The following is a 25908-nucleotide window of genomic DNA, read 5'->3' on the forward strand; positions in this document are numbered from 1 at the left end:
AGTGTCGTCTGCCTATGTTGCAGCGTGCTTCACATTGACGCGAGCTGCGCCGTTTGTGTCTCGATATGTATGTTCAAGAATACTATACTGCCCTTCGTATACTGCAAGGGCTGTCAATGCGTCGTATGGCATTTATTGAGCAATTAACCTGAGAAAACACTTGCGAACACAGTTTTTCGGACAGTGACAGATTGTGGCTTACAGAGCCGTTTTCTGTCATCGCCCTATTTGCTATTTTGGGCTTGATAACTGCAATGCCTTACGCGGGCAAGCGAGGAAAGCGGGGAGGAGGCGTGGCTTCTTCCGTCGCGCAGAAGCCACTGGAAAAGCGCAGGGAGGACGACGTTCTACCACAGCGGCTACTGAATATGGCGCAGCCGCGTGCGACTGTGAGAGGGGAGGAAGCGCGCAGTCTTCCGTCGCGCGCAAGGCATCGGGGTGGGAGGGGGGGGGGGGGACAGGGAAGCGTGCGCTCTTCTACTCTGACAGTTCCGGGGCATGGCGCGTCCACACGCCCCCATGCAGGCCCTGTCCTGAAAGCGCTTCGTGTAACATGTGCTTTCGCCGCTTACTTCGCTTTGAAATGAGAGGCAGCGCGAAGGTTGATTCGCTCATCGCTTCAGCTGTTCTTCCTCACTTAAGCGTTAAGACAGCTAGTTTCCGGGGTCATCGAGCGCGATATGTTCATGTTTGCTTGCGCACGTGCGACACTATCCTTGTTAATTTAGTTGGTGAGCAAATGTTTGCAAGATTAGCCGGCTGACAAATCAGCCGTAAAAAGCCGTAAAAGCCGGAAATCAGACGTAAAAACTGACTTTTTTCCCGATTATGTCACTACGTTGATATATATCCCAGGAGATATTTGCATGGCGATATTTGCAAGCTTTGTCACTGGTTTCAGCTTTGTCGACTGCATTCACTGCGGTTTTTGCATCATCTGACCTGCCGTCAGCCGTTGAATTCAATTCAAGTTAGGTTGTGCATTCCATCAAAAGCACCCATGAAAAGCCACACTTCAGCACCCACCAGTGTTTCCTTTTATTTGTGATTTGACCATGCCGTAGCTGTAAGTGAACTAGGCATCCATTGTTCACCGTGACCTTGAAGAAAGCCTACACCCCACTGCAGGATTGCATGACGAGCGCGTCTACGGTGTTGCAGGAGTGGTAGAAGGAACCCAGTGCGGAGCACGCCTGCTTTTTGTCACGAGACGTCTCCTTGGTTTCTTGGATCCTGCGAGCATCGATTGCAATTAAGATTGATTACAGCACGGGCGGGATAGCCGTGCGCTCGGTAAAATTTAGGGGACGACATGCACACACCAGGACCTAATGACACGAGAACGTACGTAAAAAAACATTTGACATAAGTTCACAGTCCTTTTGTGCGTCAAAGACCTCGAAACGCTCGAAAAAAATCGTCTCCATTTCACCTTGTGAAGCTGGATGTACAGAAGCTGGTGCAGTCGCTAGATGATATTTCACAAGCACCCCGAACACAAGCGACCTACGTAATTCTCACATGCACGTGTGCGGTAAGGCAGTATGCATCCCCATTCTTATAATTCCTCCGCTTGGCCCAACTGCGCTATTGAACTAATTGAACTTGTGGGATGTTGCGTTGACTTAGCAAAGAATCCCCACATAGCAGCAGCAGCAGCAGCAGCAGATCACTGTACCGGAGCTTCGCGCGTCCGGTTAGCAAGTGCATCTTTCAAGCCACGCAGCCTCCCTTGTCTCTTCGCTATTTCTGGTGGTAGGTGGTGACGCTACAGTGGCGGTGTTTTTTATCGCTTACGCATTTCAACAAAGCCATGCTTCGCCGGGGTGGACAATGAGGAGGCAGAAGCTGCGCAGAGAAGTTGCAGAGTGCGCTTCGCCACAAATTGCTCAGAGTAGGCTGTGTCACAAAATTGTGACACAGTCTACTAAATTTTGTTACTTGAAAATCAACACTCAGGAAACCGCACCAGCGTCGGCCCCGTACCACTGAACAAGCCATTGGCTACAAGGTCTGCTGGCAGGCGCACGGACTTCTACCGAGACGACCAGGAAGACTGTGGCTAAGTCAACAATCATAATGGTAGCCCCAGCGTCCTCCATGGTGCAGCAGTAGCCCAAGCAGCCACCGACCTTCTGCGGACCATCGTTTGAGGACCCAGAAAGCCGGCGGGAAATATACGAAAGGGTCGGCACATTCAATAGCTTGAACTCGAACGGAAAGCTGCGGATTTCCCTCAGAAGACGCCACCACGAGATGGTCAAATGCGTCATTTTGAGAACGTCGTACCACTTCCGCAACACCTTCTTGAACACCTTCACGAGCATCGCCAGCAAAGAGGCCTGAAGCGATACTGGAATCGTGGGCACATCCCAAACCATAACGTGGCGATCTACACCGAATAGATGACTGCCGCCACCCCGACTCGGACATCTGAGGCCAAGATAGTTTACTTCCTGGTGCGTGATGTGTAGCACGAGCTTTTCAACAGATTCATTCGGAATCATCCCAAGACTATGGGAGAATTTTGAATGGAAGGCACGCGTCTCCTTAAGACGCTGGAAACGCCCGCCTGCCAATACAAAAGTCAGTGAAATCCAAGCAATAGGCTACGAAAAGCTACGAGAGGCCATCAGAACATTATGGGACATTTGCTCCCTTGACAAGCCTCAAGTACTCTTCCATTGCTGACATCTAGAGAGATAAAGCAGTCACTAGGAGTCCCTGAATCGCCCTACGCTGCTGTAGCCTGCAGTCGCGTTCCCCTTCCGCACCGCCCAAGGGCTTGCAACGCTGCACTTCCGTCGTTCGCCCCCGCAAACGCCAACTTGTCCGCCCTTCGCCCAGCGTAGATACTCAAGGAAGACATATGTATTACGCACTTCTAACCACCCTCTATTATCTAGCCCCCTCTGTTAGCAGGGTGAAGAAGCTGGCAGTGTACACCACCGATGTCCACACCACGACTTCGGGCAACGAAGGTTTGCGGCAAATATGGACCGCCCACAACAAGGTACTCCGCCTCGTGATATCGCCGCCTATGTCGCCGCCACTCAGTGGGACCCCAAGACAACCGTCGACGACAGTACTCTGGTCCATTCACTTCAGGGTCCCTTAGCACTTACGCGCTAAAAGCAGCAACCGATGCTGGTGTGGTTGCTATACTTCGAAATTCCGGAGATCCTCCGCCGACGATGCTTCAAGATCTATGTCGACGGCGAAGCAAAGACACGCCGCGATTCAGGCGAAGCCTGGAAGCCAAGCATACGCCGACACAACAAGACTTGACGACGCGACGTACTAGCCACAGGTCAACGCAACGACCTACGCCGCCGTAGCCTGCAATCACGTTCCCCCTCCGCGCCCCCGCCAGGGTTGGTAACGCCGCACCTGCTGGCCCCTTCGCCGCCGAGTTGAAGGGTGTCAAATTTGGACAGCTGCAGGACACCAGATAACACAGACTGAATTTGCACGGTATATTCTGTTTATGCCAGAGCTACCCTGTCACAACGTGACATATTGTGGTGGTGCTTGTGGTGGTGCCATAGAACAGATCAGTGACTGTCTTTAACCAGACGAATCGGCACTATTTGTTGTATGCACGCTTTGCGTTGCTGTGCACTTAGTCCGTCACCTGACTGAACGCCGCCGTTTTATTGGATCTCTTCGTCGCCCTTGTGATCTTGTGTGGTGCTCTCCGGGATTCAGTTCGCGCATTTTCTCTTAACATGTTGGTTGTGTAATGTGCCAGTTCCAGCTTGAACTTTCCAGGTAACGTTTTCTACGTGCGCTTTGGGGTTCTATCTCCGAGGCGCATGTAATTCCTACGCCTATAAAGAGGTAAGAGATAGTTCATGGAGTAAAGCGCGATACACATGCTGCGATTATGCGCGCAACTCGTCGTACGGTGCGAGCGACGCGTAGCTCCACCCAGAACCGGCGCCCCTGCATGGAAGCTCGGAATACTGCGTAACTTCGCTCAGAATTGAAAGCAAGTGTGTTTGCGTAGCTCTCGTTTTTATTTTTTTTACACGTCTATGCAAATACCACAGACGTGGTTCAGTGAGGCCGCATTAACAGTGCGGCTCCGTTGACTGCCGCTGATGGAACATTTATGCTGCTCTTGAGCGAAAATACGATTAGTTTTCCCGACACCGTTGGTAGCGATGAGGAAACACGCCAGTTAGGCGATCCGCAACGCATATACGATTTCTGTGACGTCTGCGCTGGCCGTTTTCGAGTCTTATCACCCACACAATTTAATATTTCGCGTAATGTTTTATACCACGCACACTTTCGAGGTCACTTTACTGTATAAGTTAGTTCATGTGAAAAACAAATTCTAACCGATTTATGTACCGCCGTCATCGACGAAAGAGGCCACCTTGTCGAGCAGGGATAAAACTCAATGCCCTTATACTATGTGAAGGATGACGAGCGAAGCTGCCGTATCGCGTCATTGCAGGCCCGCCTATCGCATCACGAAGTGCGCATGCACCTACTGATTCGTACGGAATAAAAGCAGCCCCGCTATCTTCAATAAACCATTTCATTTCTTGCACCTCAGCGTCTGTTGTTGTTACCCGCGCAACAGCAGTGGCGACGAGGGCGGGACTTCATGTGAGCATGGTCAGCGACTGACAGGATCGAATGATGGCATCTCACCCACCGGTTTCCGACGAGACGATGAGCAGCTGGAGCACGTACAGGATACGGCTGGAAGCTTATTTTGAGGGCAATGGAATTACCTATACGGCGAAACGCCGAGCTCTGCTGGTGTCTTCATTGAGTAATAATGTCGTGCGCATGTTGCAAGGACGCCTTCCCAGTGAACAGCCAGACTTACGATGAAGTCGTTGAATACCTCGAGGAACATTACAATCCTCAAGTTAATGAAATAGCGGCGAGTTTCTCGTTCTTCATGCGCAAGCAAAGGGACGGAGAGAGCATTCGGGAATACATTGCCGACCTTCGTTTTGAATTACTCGGTGTTCCGACGCAGAAGCTCGATACGGTCGTCGGGGAATAGACGTAGCATCGCCAGTAAGAATACGATGCTTGACCGCGAGCGTCTGGCCTAAAGGACGATCGTCGAAGTCGAAAATATCTCGGTAGGACGATAATACTTGGCAAAGCTCTTCAGCCTGTGCAGAGGACAGGTCCGTCGCAACCATTTTCTTTATGTTGGGATCGGCACCCGAGGCTGGCGCGAGGGACATGCTAAACTTGCGAGAACCATCGATGGTTCGACGGTGGCAAGGCTGCAATACCGCAATACCTTGCGGTAGAATTTGCTTTGCCAATCCAAAGTTACAGACAGGCATGCGAGTGCGGTTCTCAGTATTATTAAGCATACTGTGAGGCGCTGTAACGTCATATATTATTGGAACGTCGGGCAGTGGAGTTACGAAGTACTCTCCATCAGGTACTGGTGGGAAAGACAGTTTATGTAGGCTACTGACTTTGGTGGAGGGGCGAAGAAAGCCGGTGGGACGAAAGCGGCAGTGGGGTGGGTCATAAGGTTCTGCGAGCATCGGCATCTCAAGGCGAAGGGTACTGGAAGAGCAGTCAATAAGGGCGGAAAGCGCGGAGACATAATCGAGGCCGAGAATGGGGGCGTGGGGGCAATGAACAATTACGGTGAAGACGACAGGAGTGTGCCGGCCGGCGATGATGACACGTGCCGTACACATGCCGATGACAGGCACAGTACCACCATCCGCAACGCGGACGACGCGTGCCGACGCTGGGGTGAGGAGCTTGTTCAGTCGTCGTCGGAAGGCAGCACTCATAATAGAAAGATGTGCTCCTGTATCGATGAGTGCTGTGACAGGATAGCCGTCAACGTCAACGTCAAGAAGGTTTCGGTTAGTAGGTAACGTGAGCAGAGGATTTGAGGGCAGGGTCGACAACGCAGCTTCAGCTCCAGAAGCTGCAGTGCGTAGTTTTCCGGCTGAATCCGGGAGGCGATAGGCGGCGAAGAGAAGCGATGGGGTTCGGCCGAACGAGACTGATGGCGTCAAGGTGAGGGCGAGGGGCTGTAGCGAAGGTTTGGAGCAGGAGCATCAGTGGCAGTGTGTTCATGGCGGGTTGTATAGGGAACGGAAGGTCCAATGGTGCGCGAATAAGAGGCAGCGTATGTCCGAGGAGGTGGTGGCCATCGGTTGCGGCAGTGATGAGCGACGTGGCCGATGCGACAGCAGTGGAAGCAGATCGGCCTGTCATCAGGGGTACGCCAATCGGACGGGTTGCGGCGACACTGGGGAACTCTGGATTGAGACGTGGAACACACGAAGTTCAAATCCATGTTCTCAAATTCCTGTCGGACGACGGCCTGAATCATCGGAATGGTGGTTGCTGGCGGATCGGGAGGTGTCGAGGAGAAAGCTGGTGAACAGGCGGCCTCGAGTTCACGGGTGACGTCACAGGTGGTGGTCTGACGTGGTCGACCCTCACATATCGACGTAGCAGCAGTGTTGGGTAGCCGGGTGATGTGTGGGATACGGCGGCGCTTGGCTTGTTCAAGGCGACGGCATTCTTTTATGATGGCGTCGATAGTCGAGACATTGCCGAAAACAAGCAAATTGAAAGCGTCGTCGGCGATGACTTTTAGAACATGTGACACTATCAGCTTCGGACATAGCATCGTCAGCTTTGTGGCATAGAGCCAAGACGACGAGGATGTAACAAACGTACGGCTCCGTAGATGACTGAACACGAGACGCAAGAGCCTTTCTCGCGGCAGCCTTGCGCCCAATGGGGTCGCCGAACAGGTCCGTGAGCTTTTCTTTGAAGCGGTCCCAACTGGTTATCTCGTCGTCATGCGTTTGGTGCCACACGCGTGGGGTGCCGCCGAGATTACATTGGCGAGCATAATCGTTGGGTCCCACCTGTTATTAGCACTGGCGTGTTCATAGTGCTTCATCCAGTTGTCAACATCCTGTCCCTCCAGGCCAGAGAACAGACCTGGGTCGCGATGTGTGTGTCTGGGGGGGGGCAACCGTGACAATTGGAGCAGTGGGACAAGCTGAAGCCGTTGCAGAGGCGGGCGCGTCACCGGGAGGCATGGTGACAAGCTCGGTGTGCCGACCACTTCGGAGTTCCGTAGTGAGGACGGGCATCGCTGACCTCCACCAGAATGTTGCTTGTGGAAAGGCACACACAGAAGAGGCTATTTACAGGCTATATACACTGGAGCCAGGCAGCCAGGCCGACACGCGATCGCGCCAAGCTCACCGACCAACTTCATCGTCGTTCTCGCGGCGGCTCCTCTCTTGAGCAGCGCTCAAAGATATCGTAATAAGATGATGTCCTTCAGTGCTTTTACAATTTGCTTCTTCCATACAGTTAGTGCTGTGTAGATAGATGTTTGGTCTCCCACCCTTACAACACTGTTTCATGTGTTTCAAATGTACATGTAAAAACAGAAGCACTGAAGGCCATGAGTCTACAATCGGCACAAAGCAGGAAGGCGAGTGAATTGGCTCAAATGGAGAGTACGTTAAGGTGAATAAAGTTCCCAAATGTATCACGACATAAACAAGTTTTAATGGTACGTGCCCTTAGATGCCGCATGCACTAGTTTTTTGTTGAAGCAGTAGTATATTTCGCATCCAAATGTGATCCCAGAATGTCCCAGAAATAATATTTATTGCGTGGTTCGGAAGGTTTTTTCGCTTACGTTTGCCAGACTTGGAGGAGGACGCCATCGCCAGGCCGGACACGTCGCGGTGTTCGGTGACTTCCACCGAAATTCCACTTCCGACTGCCTCAGCGTCGAACCCGGTGATTGAGGATGCCTTCACCGCTGGCAAGCCGGATCCAATTGGTGCTGAATCATGGAGGCCCGGCTGCGGTAGGAGGGTGCTTGGTGGCAGCCGATTGTTGGCCGGCTTCTGTGGCAGGCTGCGCACAAAAACAGAAATACGTTAGTTCTCTCTTCCAGAATCGGCAGCCTCGATTAAACAAACAATGAAGCACACACCTACTGGTGCGTACCCAGTGGCTCAAGCTGGCCTCAAATCGACTCGCATAATTCCAGCATAGACTGAGTTGCATAAACGCCGCAACCCAAATCGGCATCCAAGAGTTTTTTGGAACAGCAGCACTTGCCCAATACCGCGTCTACAGTCACCCATGTCGGCGTGAAAGAGATTGGTTGAACAGCAGCAGTATGTGCATATTGCTAAATAGCATATGACCCAAGTTGTTCCGACTGTTGGTTCCGAACCCTACTGCTTCGAGACGAAAGCCCGATGCGCTACCCATTCGACCACACACTACCTAGTTACCCAAGGTAGGTTGAAAATCAGATACAGAGTACTCAACATTTCGATTATCGTGTTCGAAAAAAGATTTGCCGCTTACCGCTGCATTGTTCTTGCTAAAATTTTGTTGAAAGATCGCAATTAGAAGTCCATGTTATTCAGTGTAACACTTGCCACTTTAATTACCTCGCATTTAAGAAACGAGTGCAAATTTGCCTACGCTGATGGGGATGCGAGCTCCTCCCGCGATAGCACAAGCACAAACATATGTCGCTGCCTGCCAACAGCTGCAGAAAGCAACATTTACGGACTGCTGCAAGATTGTCGGCAGATCGTCGCTTTGACAACGTCCACCTCGACCCATTTCCTTCATCGCGAGAAAAGCGCTACATCCTCACCTGCGTAGACCGCTGTATACGCTGGTTCGAGGCGAACATGGTAGGCCATATCACGCCATCCACCGCGGCTTCAGTTTCCAGTGTCGGGTGTATCACTCGCTTTGGTGTCCTCAGTGTTGCCATCAGTCCGCAGTCGTCACTTTTAGCGCGAGTGGTTCAGAGCATTAACAAGCGTTTTCGCCGTACGTCATGTTCACACAACCACATAGCACTCTTCTGCGGGAAATTGAAGGCTGCACTCATCCCTAGCGGTACCCGAATTTCAATGGTTGACGAGGTTCCCCTCGCTCTTCTCGGAATTAGCTTCGCTATCAAGAATACCTCGGATGCACTGCAACCGAAATGGTGAATGGCAGCCCGCATTACACAAACAGTGAAGCACACACCTGCTGGCGCGTGCCCAGTGGCTCAAGTTGTCATCAAAGCGGCTCGCGGGATACCAGCATAGATTGAGCGGCACATGCCCAGTGACTCAAATCTACGTCGAAGAATTCCTTCGAAAAGGGGTATCTACCAAGTCTCGCGTCTCTGTGACCCGTGTCGGCATGAAAGAGGTTCGTCGAGCACGTATGTGCACTGTGCGTGTGACCGAAGTTGTTCCGCTTGACTACGCCTGCCGTCCGAAACCTTGCACGTATGGCGTCGCCGTAAGCAATGACGTTGCTTCAGGAAACCACGTCTTTTTGTAACGCGATGGCATCCCGTGATCGATTATGGAGCCCTACAAAAGCCCGTTCAAGGTGGACTGTGGACCTTCTACTGTGGACCTTCACCGTGGCCATTAATGGCCACACGGATGTTATGGCGACTGATCGCGGGAAGCCAGCATACATGAACTAATGTGTTCCGCTTTGACCCCCCGCTAGTTCAACGGTCGCACCGGCGCGTGAACACGTCGCGCGGGGACAATGCCGTTGAATGAAAACTTTCTTGTGTATGGGTTCGGTAGGGAGGCTTAGTGCCGTGCCCCGTCGCTTACAGCGACGGCATCTAAAGGCACTTTCCCACAGGCTCTCGTATTGGGCAAATTATTTGTGCTGCTCGCTTGCGACAGCACACAACAACTAGAGCGATACAGCTTGGTTCCTTTAAAGTGTTCTGTGCAGCCTTACGCGCGCGGGAAATTGCGTGGAGTCAGCTCTTGGCACTGGTTTGATCCCGGCGAGCATCGTAGCCTTTCTTATACAGGTAGCGGTGCCGGATTGCTTCGGCCTCCCACTCCCTGAGCCCGGCATCTCCTCGCTGCTGCCGGATTGCCTGGACGCGATCGGCGCGCGGGCAAGCGTCGTTAGACGCCGGGCACGTCGTAACACGTTGGCCGCGTCCGGTTACGTTGGCGGCGCCTGTGTGCCAAGCCATCGGCCAAACTATAGACGCTGTTCTCACCAACGTGACGCAACGTGTGCGCACGTTCCCGCTATGTCGGCCTTAACCACTGCATCCGCGCAGCGATGGCGAGCCCTTTCACGGGCGAGCTCTCGCCGCTGCTCGTCGAACGTGGCCAGTTCCTCGGGGGGACGCACAACAATGACGGTTGCTTTGAAAATGTATTCTGCCAGCAAAATTGTCAAACGTATACTCCTCTCTCCTTCTACTCCATTTTTCTATGGAGTATTTGAACACCCAGGTTTGCGGGAAATTGATGAGAAATATAGGAAGGCAAATTGATAGATCCCTGGGTGTCATTCATTATAAGGGTGAAAGCTTTATTTTTATTAGCAAGTTTGCAGGAGGTTCACCAAGTTTATGGACGCGTCTAACCTCTATCCCACCAATATGGGTCACTAGGTAGTGATTGGTTCAAAGGGTTCTGGGAAGAGAGTTCCGGGAACTCTCTTCGAGGGAGTATCTACTTTTGCCGTATTTCAGTTCCTCTTCAGCTAGTTCGACCTCCTTTGACAGCAGAACAGCGCAGGCTCCACCGCAAGTGAGTGCTAGTACTCTTCCGCAAAGGGGCAAATACTCTGCCCCAAAAGGATAATAGTACTCCCCCCGACCAAGTGCTTCTACTCACTCTTCCAAACCGAGTACTTTTACTCCTCCAAACCGGGCGTTTCTACTCCGCCCAACAGAGTGCTTGTACTCCTGACAGAGATGAGCTTCTTCAGAACGGAGTGCTAGTACTCTTCCAACTAGCGTGAAAGCACTCACGATGTAGAGTCATGGTCGCATTAGAGAGGAATCGTAATACTTGCATGTAGCGGATATTTGATTCCTTCATAAGCAACTCCTGCACTCATGCTTGGTAAATTGGGTGTAATGCCTAGTCACCGTGTTAGTCAAATCAAACATTCTCTTAGGATGTCAAAATCTTTAATGATCAGTCGCAAGACAAACTGAATAATAATTCGAGAAACATACTGACACACACAAGAAATCAGACTAAAGTGATATCCATGAACTTTACAACACATTGTGCAGTAAAGCTTGAGTATATTCTCCGAAGTTCCATCAGTATTACAGTGTAGAAATATCTTTTATTTTCAATTGCCTTCACCTTTTCAAAAATAAAGTATACAGTGAATTACACAGAACTTGCGCAAACTCATAAAATATTGGCACTACTATCGAAGATAAATATGCTCCAAATTACTGGCAAACAAAGGTATTTCCAGCAAACAATGCATGCGTCTATATGGCAGAGCTTACCAGATGAACTGCTAGCCATGGCGCTGGTAACGCAGATAAATTGGGAAAGCAACTTTTTTGTGCCATATTCTAAGCCGGCAGCTCATTTGATAACGTCCTGCACATCGTTGCCGACTGAGACTACGGTGCATTTAAAAATGTGTCGTATATTCTTATGTGAGACCTTAAGTCTAGCTTTGATTATAAATATTTCACAAAGCTATTCATGCGTGGGCTACACCCCACTGTTTCCAAGCTTGTGTCTTGTCGAGGTTCTGCAGCAATATCCCCCCGGTCCCAAAGTGGTACCGAGGCGTATCATGCTCCCTATTAGGTTGGCGTCCTCACGAAAGTAGTTTCCTCGTGCTGTTGGGATTGAACCATGACAGTTTCTCACAAATAAATAGAATTAATGCACTATTATCTAGCATGTAGGAAATTATTATGTAACTGCAAGGTGCACTGGCATTAAAATCTTGGGCATTACATTTCTTGTCATATAAGGTAGCTTTTCATTCCGCATTACACTATGAACGCTATACTTCTGAGGAGCAGCTTGCATAATTACATGATAAATTATGGTGACTAGTTGAAAATACAATCTAGCATGGCTTCAGATGTGAATAAAAATTAGACGTGATGAATATGTGCTAACGAAGGCGACATAAGCACAAGTACGGGCAGGGCAGTACACGAAAAAGAAAACCAAAGAAGCAAATCATAAATTGGGAAATGCACTATTCTTCTCTACATATCCCTTCCATGCACATGGATTTTGCATGCGGCTATACATATACTTGCACAATGAACTGTCTGAAACGATAGATTTTTTCGTAATGAAGTGGTTAAGGTACGCTAAAGTAAAAGAAAAATTATCGGGTGCTTCACAGAATCTCGTCTTCGTCTTAAAGCAAGTACATATGTATCTGGGAAGATTAATACAGTGCCTCAATGTGCACTTTAAGTCCGGAAATTTGCTACGTCCAAAAACGCTGTAATTTTATTTTGCCTTATAAAAGTTATGCCTGCAGAAGCTATCAAATTAAGGCACCTTTGCTTGATTAATACAATGTGTTCCCATCCTCCAAGGGATAACAAGTGTTTCACGCAAATGACCTCAGTTCTTTGCGTTGAACTCATTCGTGCCTCCGCTAGCATGCTTGGGTGGCTAGATTGAGCCTCCTTAATGAAAACCTCAAGTGCCTGCCAGCAGCACAAATGTGACTATTTCACAAAAGGAGAATTTTACATGTGCCAGATTAACGTAACGTAACGTGCGCACCATGGTGTACAAAGTTAGAGGCATTGCTCCTTGCTCCCGCTTCAGGAGCAGTGAACTGTTCTAGTGAACTGGTTCCGTGAGCGTTTACGTAAACGACAACGACTTCTTAAACCTGGGGTACTCTGCCCCAATGCTTCCCCTTTTTGGAACTTAGGAAAAAGCCACACTTCTAAAGTTAGGTGTGAAAAATTGATAAAAGGGACGATATTGAAAACCTGTTTGCTTCATGTTAGCGCTTTAAAATACAGAACGGCAACGCTTTGCATTTGCAAATGATGATGTTAATGTCAGCAGTTAACCAAGCACGAGTTGCTTTATAGTCAACACAGGCACCGTGTTCATTGCAAGTATGCATTAGGTCAGTTAGCAAATCTGCAGTGTTATAGCCGCACAATATTTTTTTGTCGAATAGATATGTCTGTTGAGAGGCAAGACAAAAAGTGGTCACTCCTGTCAAAGTTGATCAGCTTTTCTTTGAAACACATATCTAAATTTTCCAAGATACTTCCTTAGGTGTTTGTCTCCAGAGAGCATACTTAACCTTGATTTTCCCATCAGAGACCTTACAAAAAAAAAATACCATGTCAAGATGACAGCCTAGAGCTGGTGAGTTTTCATCTTGGTGTGCCATACCGTATTTTGTACGTTTCGGCGTTAATTAGTCAAATGGTACTTCCTATATACCCACACCCTAGTCTTCGTATTCCAATTGCATGGCAATGTATTTTGATTCTTTAGAGTGTGCTCCTCTGCCCCACGTGGAGCCGTGCTGGGCTGGCTCTTTGACAATAATGATCGTGTCTTTGCAACCATCTTCTTGCGTTATATAAAGAAGATGTCTGAAAGATATCGTGCTAAGTCAACACGAGGACATTGTGTAGAACAACATCAAGACAGTAAAAAAATATAGTCCCTGCACTAAAAGAAAGTCTTAGCTCTTAGTCTTCGCACAGAAATGCATGCGAAACATCTAAAGGACGGCAACAGGCAACTGCTAAACAATTTTTTAGATTTATAGAAAAAAATAACCGAGAGTTCATCCTCGATCAGCACCAATGTTACAATACCCATACTAATGAATAGAATATTGGTCATTGCCAGATGTCTTAAGCGTCATTAGGCTGACTCATCCTAAGCACATGCCCAGTGTGCCCCATGCACCATCTGGTTGTGCCACTGCAAACGTGATGCTCCGTAGGGATGAAAATATGGTCCTCCAGTTCATGGGCTATTACTGGATGTGCCTATAAGGATGGACAACAAGGCTTGTTATGGCCAGCTTACTCACGCTTACCAATTTCAAGGCTAACTTATCTTAATTTAGGAAGTATGCAATGGGGTTCGTTTTCGATAGACCCGACTATTCCTGCAGCTTGAAAGCTAGCATTTTGCATTCTTGAAGAATGCAAATGTTAGACCAAAGTTATTAGTTTAATAGACCAACTCTGTTTTGCGTATGACAGACGACTGGTAACACAGAATTAATGCAACCTTTCATTTTGATATTTCATTTCTGCGCAACTGCGCAACAGAATACTGAACTGTGGAACTGCGCAACTGAATAAATTTAAACACAAACCCCGCCGCGGTTGCTCAGTGGCTATGGTGTTGGGCTGCTGAGCACGAGGTTGCGGGATCGAATCCCGGCCACGGCGGCCGCATTTCGATGGGGGCGAAATGCGAAAACACCCGTGTACTTAGATTTAGGTGCACGTTAAAGAACCCCAGGTGGTCGAAATTCCCGGAGTCCTCCACTACGGCGTGCCTCATAATCAGAAAGTGGTTTTGGCACGTAAAACCCCATATAATATTATTATTATTAAATTCAAACACGAAACGCGCGCTAAGCCAGCTCCACATAGGCTCGGAATCATGGGCTAGTAAAAGCATTTTATGCGTACCCTCGCCTTAGATCTTGTCGAACATATCATGGTTCTGGATGCGTTTCTGATTTTCAAAGCTCTTACGAATAGCGATAAGTGATAAAATGGCATGCAGTTATCACGACGACTGGCTTTTTCGATTGACATTAAGAGACGCAGCGCGCTTGCCGAGTCGATCGTCAATAGCGCTGGCTAAACGTCGAGACGACTCTCTGGTTACAACACGCCATATACGCAGAGTATGCATGTAAGTGAGAATTTGTTGTATCCAACCAATGAGGAATGGCTGTCCTGTGTTCGCGGTGGCGCAAGATGGTTGACACACGATTTTTCTTGGATAGTCTCCATTCCTGCCCACTGGCCGGATCACGTTTCTCCGATGCTGTGCTATTCCGCGGAGTTGTGCGCGCGCGCGGTGGGGCAACCCCGAGTGAAAAAGTAGAGCGCTGGCTCCGCTCCTCATCGCAATGTGGCTGCCTGTTCTCTTAGAAGCAAAACCGTAAGCTCTTTGCTCAGGGTGCGTGAGTGATACATCGCCATGTTTGGGGCCAGCCTCCTACAGTTGAAGCAGGAGTTTACGCTGCGTTTTTTCCTCTATTGCCGCAAAGAGTTGAACGGGAATTGTACTCTCTCTCAGAAGGGCAGAGCGAAATGCACATTTCTTTCTGTCATTGCTGCCGGCGGGAACAATGGATTTCACTCCACTCGACAATGTGCGAGAGTAAAGCAATTCTTTGAAGAGTAAATGGGCCTCTTTACTTCTGCGATACTCTCCTTAGCTTTAGAGTGTAGAGCAGCGAGCTGCTGTTTAGCCGGAACCGAATTTCAAACCAAATGTCGGACAACTCGAGTAAGTGTGTGTAGGTGGGTATTGTATAGTGGCGCCTAGGCGAGCAAGCGAAGACGGGTGGTGACATGGCGCTTCCGATGACCACTCGTGACGAAGTCGGCCTGCCTAACAGTCTGAGCAAGTGCCCCAGCAATGCCATAAACCAGACTACAGTAACGGCGGAAAGGAGACCCGGTGAAGTAAACCTGTTTTGTAGACTATGACTAAAGGCAACGTACTAATATTTGTGCACGGCCCCAACAACATGGCAGCATCTTCCAAGAAGCTAATAATTCTCCCCACATAATTTCGTGATCAGACGTATTGGGGGATTTTGTTGTATCGAAGAGCTTACAAGCTCGTCTTTACTGCTGAAACATGAAGAGAACAACACAGGTAAGTTCGATGTAGTCAGCTGGCGGAGCATTCGCGAAACGTTCCCGACTTCATGATGCGCAGTCGTTCTGGTCGCGTACAGAATACGCCAGAGCCCAAGCAATTAGTATGCAACGGTGATTTGACTAGACCTCTTTGACGGCAGCTTGGGTGGCAGGATCTTTGCCCCTGCCTATGAACCGCTCTTTAGTAAATATATTTGCGGCCAAGTTGGGTGCCTGTGTATGTGTTATTCTGTATGTTCCATTGTTGAATTTTTGCTGATGCCAACTTAGGTCACAGCATATATGCCCATACGTATGCAACGTGCTTGAATAAAAAATTTTTTGCCAACTTCGGCCACTGAATATGTTCAAAAAATACTCACCAGCCATATATATTGCTAATGGCAGTAAAGTCGACAATCATCTCGAAAGGATCAATCCACAGCTGTTTAATACGTGTTGATATATATTTAAAAATTTGATAACGGCAGCTTTTCTTATATCCTTGAGAATTGTGTTTTCCTATTACTTCAATGGAATTGCGATATTTACGCGTCAGTCCTTATCACGCCCGAATGTTGAACTGGTTATGCATATATAGTCCAAGGGTCTTAGTATTAGACCACATTTCGACGATGGACGGCTGTCCATCGTCGAAATGAGTTGGACAACGTCTTAGAGCCCGCATTTGAAGTAATATTCTTCACCATCCCAACAACCTGACATCTTTAGATGTCACTCGACCCACTTGTTGTTCTCCAAAATTTCTGGAATGTTGTTGCTGATTGTTGAATCAACTTGCGCGCCTCATTGAAATAGGACTGTCTACTCTAGGACGTGCGTTGGCATGTGCGTTAAGTGATGCATAAACAGCCGACGTATTTTAGCGGTAGACTTCAACGATCGACGACTGTGCTGCCCGCAATCATTACACTTTTACAGCTAACTGCTTGAAGGAGGTAGGAAGGCAATGCACATATACATTGAAGAGACGACGAATCGCATATCCGTAAAAAAACGCTATGCCGAGTATTCGCTCCATAATGACACGTGTATTTGTTTCTCTTTTTTGGGTGACCGCTTTTAACCGTCTGACAAATGTTATCGTTCAGCGCGGAATGCACCCACACGTATCGGAAGTTTCTCGAATGTTGTCGATGATTCGTTTTCCTGTCGTGCCCGAACCTTGGGTAATCTGATTTCATGTATGCACGACGCGAATGGTATGACTTTGTGGAAGACACGCGGGCACCAGCAATTACTCTGGAACATTCGATGACTGATGTTTAAAAGCTGACGCGTTTGACCCACTGATCAGATTTTCGACTATCACCTACTGTGTTCGCCACTGTTGCCGTTCTTTGACTGTAGGCTGTTTTTGAGAGCACAAGTTCGGCCAATAAAGCGCTAGTTTCGTCAATTCCAGATTTGGTGCTTTCCTGGCCGTCACTACTGACAATATATATACGAAATCCGTGAGCCACTCTTCAGAGTGAAAAAATATTCTTTACTTACCTGAAGTTTAAAAGGTGGAACTGGCGCTTTAGGGGGAGTGTTTGCATGATCCTGTGAGCATCGCGTATGCAGAAAGTATTGATGTCCTGGTGTCTTGCGTAGTTGGCCTGAAAGTACAGACGTGTTTTAAAATTAAACATCGATTTATTATTGTACCATGCTGTCATGAAACGGAATTGCGAACACTACAGGCAACAATTGCGTTTTTATGCCTATGAATTCTGCCCTTCCCTTAAAATATACTATGAAACTCCAATATGACTTTATCTTTAATATTACAATTAATTTCCTATCACACTTTGAGAGACAGCGGGAGCAATGCACCCACACAAATTTAATGTCGGGTTTGACGGACTGTTAGGTTTCAGTGCTACCGTTTACGTTGACCAACCGCATGCAATACTGGAATAAATGTGCCTTAACTTGGGGCCCTCCGCGAGCTCCCTTGTGCGAACTGCTGCAAAGTGCACAGTTTTGGTGTGATACGACTAGTGAAGAAAAAGCGCACGAAAATGCGTGCGTGAACCTGTTGAAAGTGATGTGACTTAGCTAACCCTAATGTAGTGCGACTTCATTCTGTCTGCATTCACACTGGCATTTACTGTCAGAGAAATCAATTTTCTGGCGCAATATGCCATAACATAGCGACAGAAAATGAGAAGAGGAGGTATGAACATTGACACGTGCATAACATTAATTCGTTTTGCGGTGACTGTTTTTACTTGCTAACGTACAAGAAGCGCGGTTGCATGTGTCTGACCTTTGTCCATTCATGTTGCGTGCGCGAAGGGAATAGCAGTGTATATTCTAGAATTTGTACGAGACCAAGTGATAACGCCGGAATGTTGTATTGCTTATGCATAAAAAGTCCAAGCCTCTCAATATTAAACCATATTTTGACGATCAACGGCTGTGCTAATTTCTTAAAAATTGTTACTGGTTTAAATCACGCATTTCAAGCCAATATTTTTCACCACTCCTGATGTCATTCGGCGCACTTGCAGTACTTCGTACTTTCTCGAATGTTGCTGATTGTCAAATCAGACTGCGTACGTGACAGGAATAGAGGTGTTCACTCTAGAACGTGCGCGAGCACTAGCAATGACGCTTTAATGTGCGATGAGTGATGCGTAAGTAGCCGACGCGTCTGAGCGGTAGATTTTAGAAATTGACGACTGTGTGCCCGCAATTATTACGCTTTTACAGCGAAGCTTTATACGTCTAGCCCTATTACATTTGTTGTTTCCTAGGGCAAAAATTTGGGCCCATCCCGCATGTATGCAATTACTGGCCGACCCACCGCGGAGGTGATGCTGGCTTGAAGCTTACTTCACCGAGTAGTAATAATAACTACTCATAAATGAAATAAATCAGGGTGCAATGTTTCAAGTCGATGGGTATACTGGAGTCGTTTGTCAATAGCACGTGGACTAAGGAACCGGAGGCATTGCCATACACTGACAAAAGGTATGTACGACAGTACACCGACGACTCGCCAGACGACAATGACACCGGTTGTGGGGGTGTCTGGGCCGTAGAAAGGTGAAATTGTGACACCAACTGTGTACATTATCTCCAGGCACACGCACTTTTCATGGGTTAGCTGTGGTAACTCTACCTCTGTGATCATTGCTCCATGCTTCAACGTAAACATTTCAAAAGCAGGCCAATGGTTCACTCCGTTCGCGCTAGAAGAGTTTGTTCGAAGTGCCTCACAAACACAAGTGACTAAAACGCTCACCAACGGTCGTGTATAGATTTAACTTGGGCATAGATATGTGCATATCACAGCAATGCCAAAGCTATCGTCACTACCATAACCAAATGATGAAAATAAATACGCGTACCCTTGTCTAACCCTGTGTGATGAGCTCCAGCTGCACTGGTCATCCACCTTCACAGTGTAATGGCTCCTCAATATGCTAGTTTTGTTTGTTTTGATGGACTAGACTGCTTATTCACCATGCCAGCCCAATTAGCCCAACCGCTTGCTAATATAAAGCTTATCCACCATCATGTTGTCATGACGGTAAATAGGTCGAGCTGCGGGGGCTGTTGGTTTCTTGATTATTTCTGCGTATTCTGCGTGTTAAGGATAACCTACAAAAACTTCGGGTTGCCGCACAGTCCATCTCAACAGTTTTTATAGATAATCTAATCTAAGTAAATATAGGACGCTTTCTGATTGCATGTTGTAAAACCACTATCATAAGATTCAACTGCTGAAATATATGGATAATATTAGTTCTTACCAATGCGGCGATGACATCATTATCGACCATGGAAACTCCCGTGTCTTTCAACTGCTTCAAAGCATTGTGATCCATTTTGTCCTGCAAGAACCCCGAAGAATTTCGTCCATCGTGGTTAACTGTACTTTTATTTTGTCACAGCAGTGTCCCAGATAACTAGCTAGAGTTTAAAATTATGCGAATGCCACGTAACTGGACAGAACCAAGGTAATGTTTGCTGACGAGGTATGCATATTAATACTTTTTCAGTTTTGCCGCTGTACAGTTTGTCCTGGCGATGCTTTGCTTTGGCCGAAATGTCACAAGACATTTGACATTGGGGCACGTTGTTGAACCCGCTTTTGGTAGACTTAGTTGCTGTTTCAAAACGAAACCCCGCCATGTTAGGGTAGTATACAGTTATTTTCTCCTAAAATCAAAAAATAACGACGCCATGAGCTGCTATGCGGCCATGCTATGGTACGTGCCAGATATGGTACGTGCCAATTTACAGAAAAGCACGAAAGTTCTGTAGTTTTTCTGTAATTACTAGTTTTGACAAATGAAATGATAACCTCTGGTTGCTCATAATTGCCTTTATTAGATGCACTAACAGAGCGCCCTCTGCTCAAGCAGTCCGATTTCATAATTATGGGATGCAACAAAGGAGGCGAAAGAGCGATAAACAGAAGAGTGAAATAAAAAAAAAACACTAATTTACACAATGTCGGAACAAAGCAGAAAATTATTTTGACGCAACTGAAATCAGATTCGACATTGATTCCTTTACTTCGTAAACACTGCACTATTATTCAGGACACATGACGAAACATTCGACATTTCCAAGGTGCAATGTGCATGCAGGGACGCCGATTAAAAATAAACCCCTGCAAGAATGTTGAATATCTAACAACTGGTCAGATTGTGTTGCGAGACGTTGATGTGAATGAAATGATCATAATTTGTGGAAATGAAATTCAGCCTGCTGTTCGGGAACTAATTTGGAATCATAATTTGAAATTTGCAAAAGAGTTCTCAAAAACGCTCATAATTGTAGGCGTCTAATTTACGTGGCCTGTCGGCGAAGTCTTGGTACTTAGAATGTGGTATGTAACTTCCCTGTACGCAAGTCACGCGTTACTATATACGGCGTATTTATCGCCTGAAATAGCATTCTGTATATCACGCTACTGCGATTCATTATATGCGTATTGCGAAGTAGGACAATACAAGCTGCCGTGCGCGCTTCTTTCGTGGTAATAAATGGAGTGGAAAAGCGGGCACAACTGTTCAACTCATTGTTGCCCATCAGGGATGATGTGCGCGTGGGAGTGTGCGATTTACCCTGAGTTCTGTGGTGTCTGTGATATACAACATGCCGTCGAGGAATTGTGGCCTGAATGTGTGAAAGCACTACTGTCATATGTCACTACTGGCATATTCTACCCTTCGCTTGCCCCAAAAAAGTTCTGGCGCGTGCAATCAGAACAACCGAATTAGATAACTGAAGAAGCATGAATAGGCACGGTCCCAACCATTCAAATACTACTGATTTATTGCTCAAATATCAGCCCACATTTACACAGAAAGTTAAGCACGTGTGAAATTTAAAAAACGACACAGATGGTTCGGGACGCGCGTGTTGTTTCGAATGAAAAAGGTTTCTTGGGTCAGACGTGCATTTCCTGTTGCGCCTTTGCCAAGAGACTGCGTGTCATGAAACCGTGGCTCACAGCCACAACGTACGACATGCACAACCAGATGCGCATACTTAGCTTCATTTTTCTTTAGTTTTTGTGCCTGCTCCATGTTTCTTTCAAATGTTGCTCGGTTTGCCCGATGTACACTTTAGTGCATGACAGAGGAACATTTCACAAAGGTAGTCCCTGAGTTCCACAATGGTTTTCCCTGAGTTTCTCGAGCGGTGGAAAAACCAGTGGCACTCTGCGGCTACGCACGGCCCCATGACATTTTAGAACCAATGGGAAAGTGAATCGGACTAAACCTGAGGCCTGATGCTTCTGTGTAGCAGCTCTCATCCAATCTACTGCAAGTTTCAACCTCTGCAGTAATATTTCGGCAATGACAGTTAAAATAGACGGAAAGCCTGTAGCCAAAAGGTGGCTCACATGATTGTTATAGCTACAAAGCATCCAGTGTGGACACGACTTATCTGCGAAGACTTCAAGCAAAATGCAGCGACACTTTTTACAATGTAAGTACGTACAGGATTAATTTTTAATTGCGGTAATAACACCACCAGCAATGGTTCTCATATTTCTACATGAGCCGTAGATCTCAAAACTGCAGGCAAGCTTGTTGACTCGGCGGTAAAGCCAGGGTAAGGTGCTTGCTCATTCATACCATGTCATTGCAGGTAGGGTTTATCAACGCGAAAAACGTTACATTCAGATAGAATTCTGAAAGTGATGAAAAATTCTCACCACCTGTACCTACGTTCCCAATTGAAACGTCACCATTCCACCTAATGCAGGATTTAACTGAAGCCTGCCATGCAGAACTGAGTAGAGCAATTATTTATCGAGAAGGCATTGCCAATAATGACGCTAGTGCAAAACACAATGAATCGTTGAAGTGCTGGTACAGAACGGACGGTATGCTTCAAGGGCTTGCAGCTTGCTTCGCAGGTACCTGCTAACATTAACCTGCAAAGACCTACCCTCACTCACACTAGTCCGGTAAAGAATACCAGGATAGCGCGTCTATGCGGAAGAAGCCACACTCAGGTGGCTACATTTGTCGATTTCTGTTTCTCTAAAAAACATTCTGAGACAAACCTCTGGAGAAGGCTAAAAACTAGGATTTGGCCCGTACCGCACTCTTTCCTACAGTAACAGCTTTTGGAGACGACTGACAAACCATCTTTGAAGGTGCCCTCAACAATTACTACAAAACCACCATTCTCGTAGCACGTACCAACTCTTGGCGCGTATTTTTGGATGAACTGCGCTTTTGGGCCTCCTATGAAACAGCTGCTCGACGTCCTCTTGAATGCTTGTGCCCTCCTTGGAACGACTACAAATCCACCATCCTTGTCTGTCTCCATTAGTTTCAAGTTAATTTCTGGGAAGAACGGCACCACCTTGTTTAGTCTCTTATCGCTATGTTTTGTCGGACCTTGCGAAGTACAATGCCATATATAGTCCAGGTGGGCGAGTAGGCGTCTAATACTATCCTGTTTGACTTTCGTAGACAGGTCTCGGCTCGGGCCTACCAATTCGTGGCGCGTATTTTTGGATGAACTGCGCTTTTGGGCCTCCTATGGAACAGCTGCTCGACGTCCTCTTGGATGCTTGCGCTCTCCGAAGAATGACTACAAAACCAGCACCCTTGTCTGTCTCAAAGTTTGATGTAATTTTCTTGGAAAAGCAACACCACCTTGCTTTTTCTATTATCGTTATGTTTGGTCGAAGCTTGCGAAGTACATTGCCATATACAGTCCACGCCGGCCAGTAGGCGTCTATGGCGATCCTGATTCCCCCTATGCTCGACGTTTTTTTTTTATGTTTGCGCCCTCCGTTCATTTTTATTTCTATGGCATCCCTTGTGCATCGAGATCCAAACACTCCTGTTTCGGTGAGCTTGCCTACGTGTCACTTGGAACTGTTAAGCCTGAGAGCCGCATGCCAAGGTGGAAACACTTGTAGTGGGCCGCCCATAGCCTCGTGAAATATGAACCTGATGCTGCAATCGTGCCTTGAGAATTCTGCAGGCTCGCTATACGTAACGCCATGACGTTTTATTACGGCCCAATAAGGTAATTACTTCTTGCGGCGTGATGAACTTGCGGATGCAGAAGGCATGTCTCGTTGCACGGAAGATGGCGTGCACGAAACTTGAAACGTAAAACAAACAGCCACTGTGCAAAAGAACTTGCTGCTGCGCTCGTTGGTAACACATCATAGGTCGTTAAAAGACCGCAAATAGGCACACGAGTGCAGAAGGGAAAAATCATGTGCAGGTGGTTGCCCGTAACGACAATCCCTGCGGAAATGCCGTTTATTCGAGGGTGTGATTAACATTCAGTTTTTCTGATAGTGGTTAAATAATCTTTAGAGCGCGGCTCTTAAGGGCCCGCTCCTTCGTTGAACGTCGGCGTCAACGTACCTCGTCAACCGAGCGAACGAGCACAGGGGAAAGATTAAAGGTACATTCACACCGAAAGAGGAGCGTCCAAGCGGCCAAGCGGATTTTCAACGCGGCGAAGCGGTGAGCGCGCGCGCCTGTTCAGACCGGACGGCTTGCCTGGCGGCCCGCGTCGCAGGAAAGGCGGAGCATCAAGCATGTTCGTGGCACACGTGTCGCCATCTCTTGGCACCGGTCGTCCGTCCTCAACGCGCGCGCGCGAGCATCGTCACCGCGCCACCGTCTTCTGGCCAGCCGCTCTCGCTTGCTAACCACTTGTGAAGAATGATCAGCTCGGACGAAGAAGACGAAATAGTTGGTATTCTACTCGCCGCTTCTTTAGCAACTTTTCAAGACGAGAAGCAGAAAGCTCGAAGGAAAACAGCCCGCCAACGCCACTGGTGGGTTCGCCCCGCCTTGCAAGAACGAGAGAGAATGGGTCATGCCAGTGCTTTGATTCTTGTGTTCAGTGTCCTTGTATACGTCGTGTCTCTTGTCATGTAGCATCGGGCAACATTTGATTGTGTCGAGCTGTCGAGATTGTGTCGATCCAGCTGTCTCGGTGGATGCCATTTTGAGTCGGCTTGTCTCCTCGAACCCTAGTTGGCTGCGGGAAAGCGGGAAGCTCCGGCGGGGCGGAAAAAATCGGTCCGAGAGCGATCGGGCTGCCCGCCGCGTTTTCCGCCTCTTTTGCCCGCTCGGCGAGGAGGTTTTCGCCGCTTTCCGCTTTCCGCCTGCCCGCTTTGCCCGCCCCGCCTTCGGTGTGAATGCGCCTTAAAACAAACGCGTAGCGCAGCGGTAGATTAAAGAAGTGCGTGCAAAATGGGAAGTGGAGAAGGAGCCTGCAGGGGAAGCATGCGGTGACATGTGGAGGAGGGGAGGGGCCTGCGCATTCGCCGAGTTGCTAGTGGCCATGGCATCTGCCGCCCCGTGGGCGATCTCAACTGCGCGTCTGAGGGAAGGCCACGGTGGCGTGAGGTGGGCATCGCTGCTTGTCCGCAGCGTCGGCTGCTGCGGTCAGTCTGCGGCACCAGCGTGACTGACTTATCATTGCTCCTGCAAGGGGCGATGGCGAGCGGCAACGAGTAAGGCTTGATGTGACGCTCCGTTAAGTGTTGTCGTGGCTAACACTAGTGGCATGTTTTCCCGCGACGAAAGGGCTTTCTCGTCCTTTGTGGAATGAAAGCGTGAGAAGAAAAACGTAATGTCGAGCCGCAAGACGGGCTGTGCGGCGGCGATGGCTACGATATGGCGCCAGAGTAGCGCGCGTCCTCTGTATGGAAACAAAGTGCGCTACTCACAGCGTTCTTTTCCTAATGGAAACTTATATAATCGCGATACAAAATATTGACACGCGAAATGAGAACACGTATAGCAGCCCTTAGATTTCGCATCACGGAGAATCTTAATCGTAGATTTTTTTTTCGCACATTGTTAAGTTCCTGCAAAAATGTGAAAGTGAACACCATTTGTGGTGCTCTTTTCTAGCTTGTGTGTGTGGGTGTTGCATGGCAGCGAGTGTGCCTATTTGCGCTCATAATTACCACACAAAATTAGGCGCTTTTTATCAGGTCTTGCTCCTGATGTGCGTATTTAAGCTGTGCTGTATTGTTCAGTGCATTTTACACGTTGTTTCGTATCTCTGAACTGCCTGTCATAGCTTTCTTTGTGCACAGTGAACAATATCTCCTTTGTTAAAGCGAACGCGTACGTACCATGATCCGCCACTCTTTATTGCTCGGTCCAGGCTATAGGGACAACCTGTCTATAAAGATCTGCAATTTTTGATGCTATAATGCCATTCTAAATTTCTTACCGTAATGGCCGTTGTCAGGTCGCTCCAAGCATCGCAGTTCTCTTTCTGTGTTTCATCCTCCGTTTCTTTTTGCCATAGTGCAGCAGAGAGAGTTAAAGCAATGGGCACGTCAACTTGATTTTGGATGGCATTTCTGAGAGCCTACAAGTGAGAAAATGAAGAATGTCAATAGCATATCTAAAAGGAAATGCGCCTTCGACAAATTGTGCTGCTAAGTGTATCGAGGAAGTTCCTGAAATGAATTACGCGGTTTACGCGCCAGAACCCCGAATTCAATACAAGGCGCGCCGTAGTGGAGAACTCCGAATAAATTTAGACCACAAGGGGATGTCGTCTCGTGCCCGTAATACATGGGACACTGGCGTTTTCGCATTTCGGCCCGACGAAATGCGGCAGCCGTGGCAGGGATCTGATCACACAACGTCGCGCTCCGCAGCACAGCAATATAGCTGTTCAGCCACCTCGGCGGGTCAAGGATGTTCCTTATCTGGGTTATAGTTACTTGTAGCTCAAGAAGATGAAATATTGATGAC

At 47.9% G+C, this 25908-nt stretch overlaps 1 protein-coding gene across 1 annotated transcript; it reads right to left on the reverse strand.

Moving 5' to 3' along the window:
- Positions 1 to 1084: 1084 nt before the first annotated feature.
- On the reverse strand, positions 1085 to 19510 carry LOC129382289 (uncharacterized). Its single transcript, XM_055066057.1, has 4 exons — positions 19435 to 19510; positions 17183 to 17289; positions 7682 to 7905; positions 1085 to 1233 (listed from the first exon to the last, which is right to left on the reverse strand). The coding sequence occupies exons 1-4, from the start codon at positions 19507 to 19509 to the stop codon at positions 1148 to 1150; spliced, it is 492 nt and encodes a 163-aa protein (XP_054922032.1). The 5' UTR covers position 19510; the 3' UTR covers positions 1085 to 1147.
- Between the last annotated feature and the right edge of the window lie 6398 nt (positions 19511 to 25908).

Source organism: Dermacentor andersoni, chromosome 9 (assembly GCF_023375885.2).
Source record: "Dermacentor andersoni chromosome 9, qqDerAnde1_hic_scaffold, whole genome shotgun sequence".
Taxonomy (NCBI): domain Eukaryota; kingdom Metazoa; phylum Arthropoda; class Arachnida; order Ixodida; family Ixodidae; genus Dermacentor; species Dermacentor andersoni.

Excerpts from the sequence above, each read along its gene's own strand:
- LOC129382289 (XM_055066057.1), bottom strand. The coding sequence starts at position 19,509 with ATGGATCACAATGCTTTGAAGCAGTTGAAAGACACGGGAGTTTCCATG. Across the intron at positions 7,906-17,182 it reads TTCCACCTTTTAAACTTCAG|CCTGCCACAGAAGCCGGCCA; the intron begins GTAAGTAAAGAA and ends TTTTGTGCGCAG. Across the intron at positions 1,234-7,681 it reads CTCCTCCAAGTCTGGCAAAC|GATCCAAGAAACCAAGGAGA; the intron begins GTAAGCGAAAAA and ends CGATGCTCGCAG.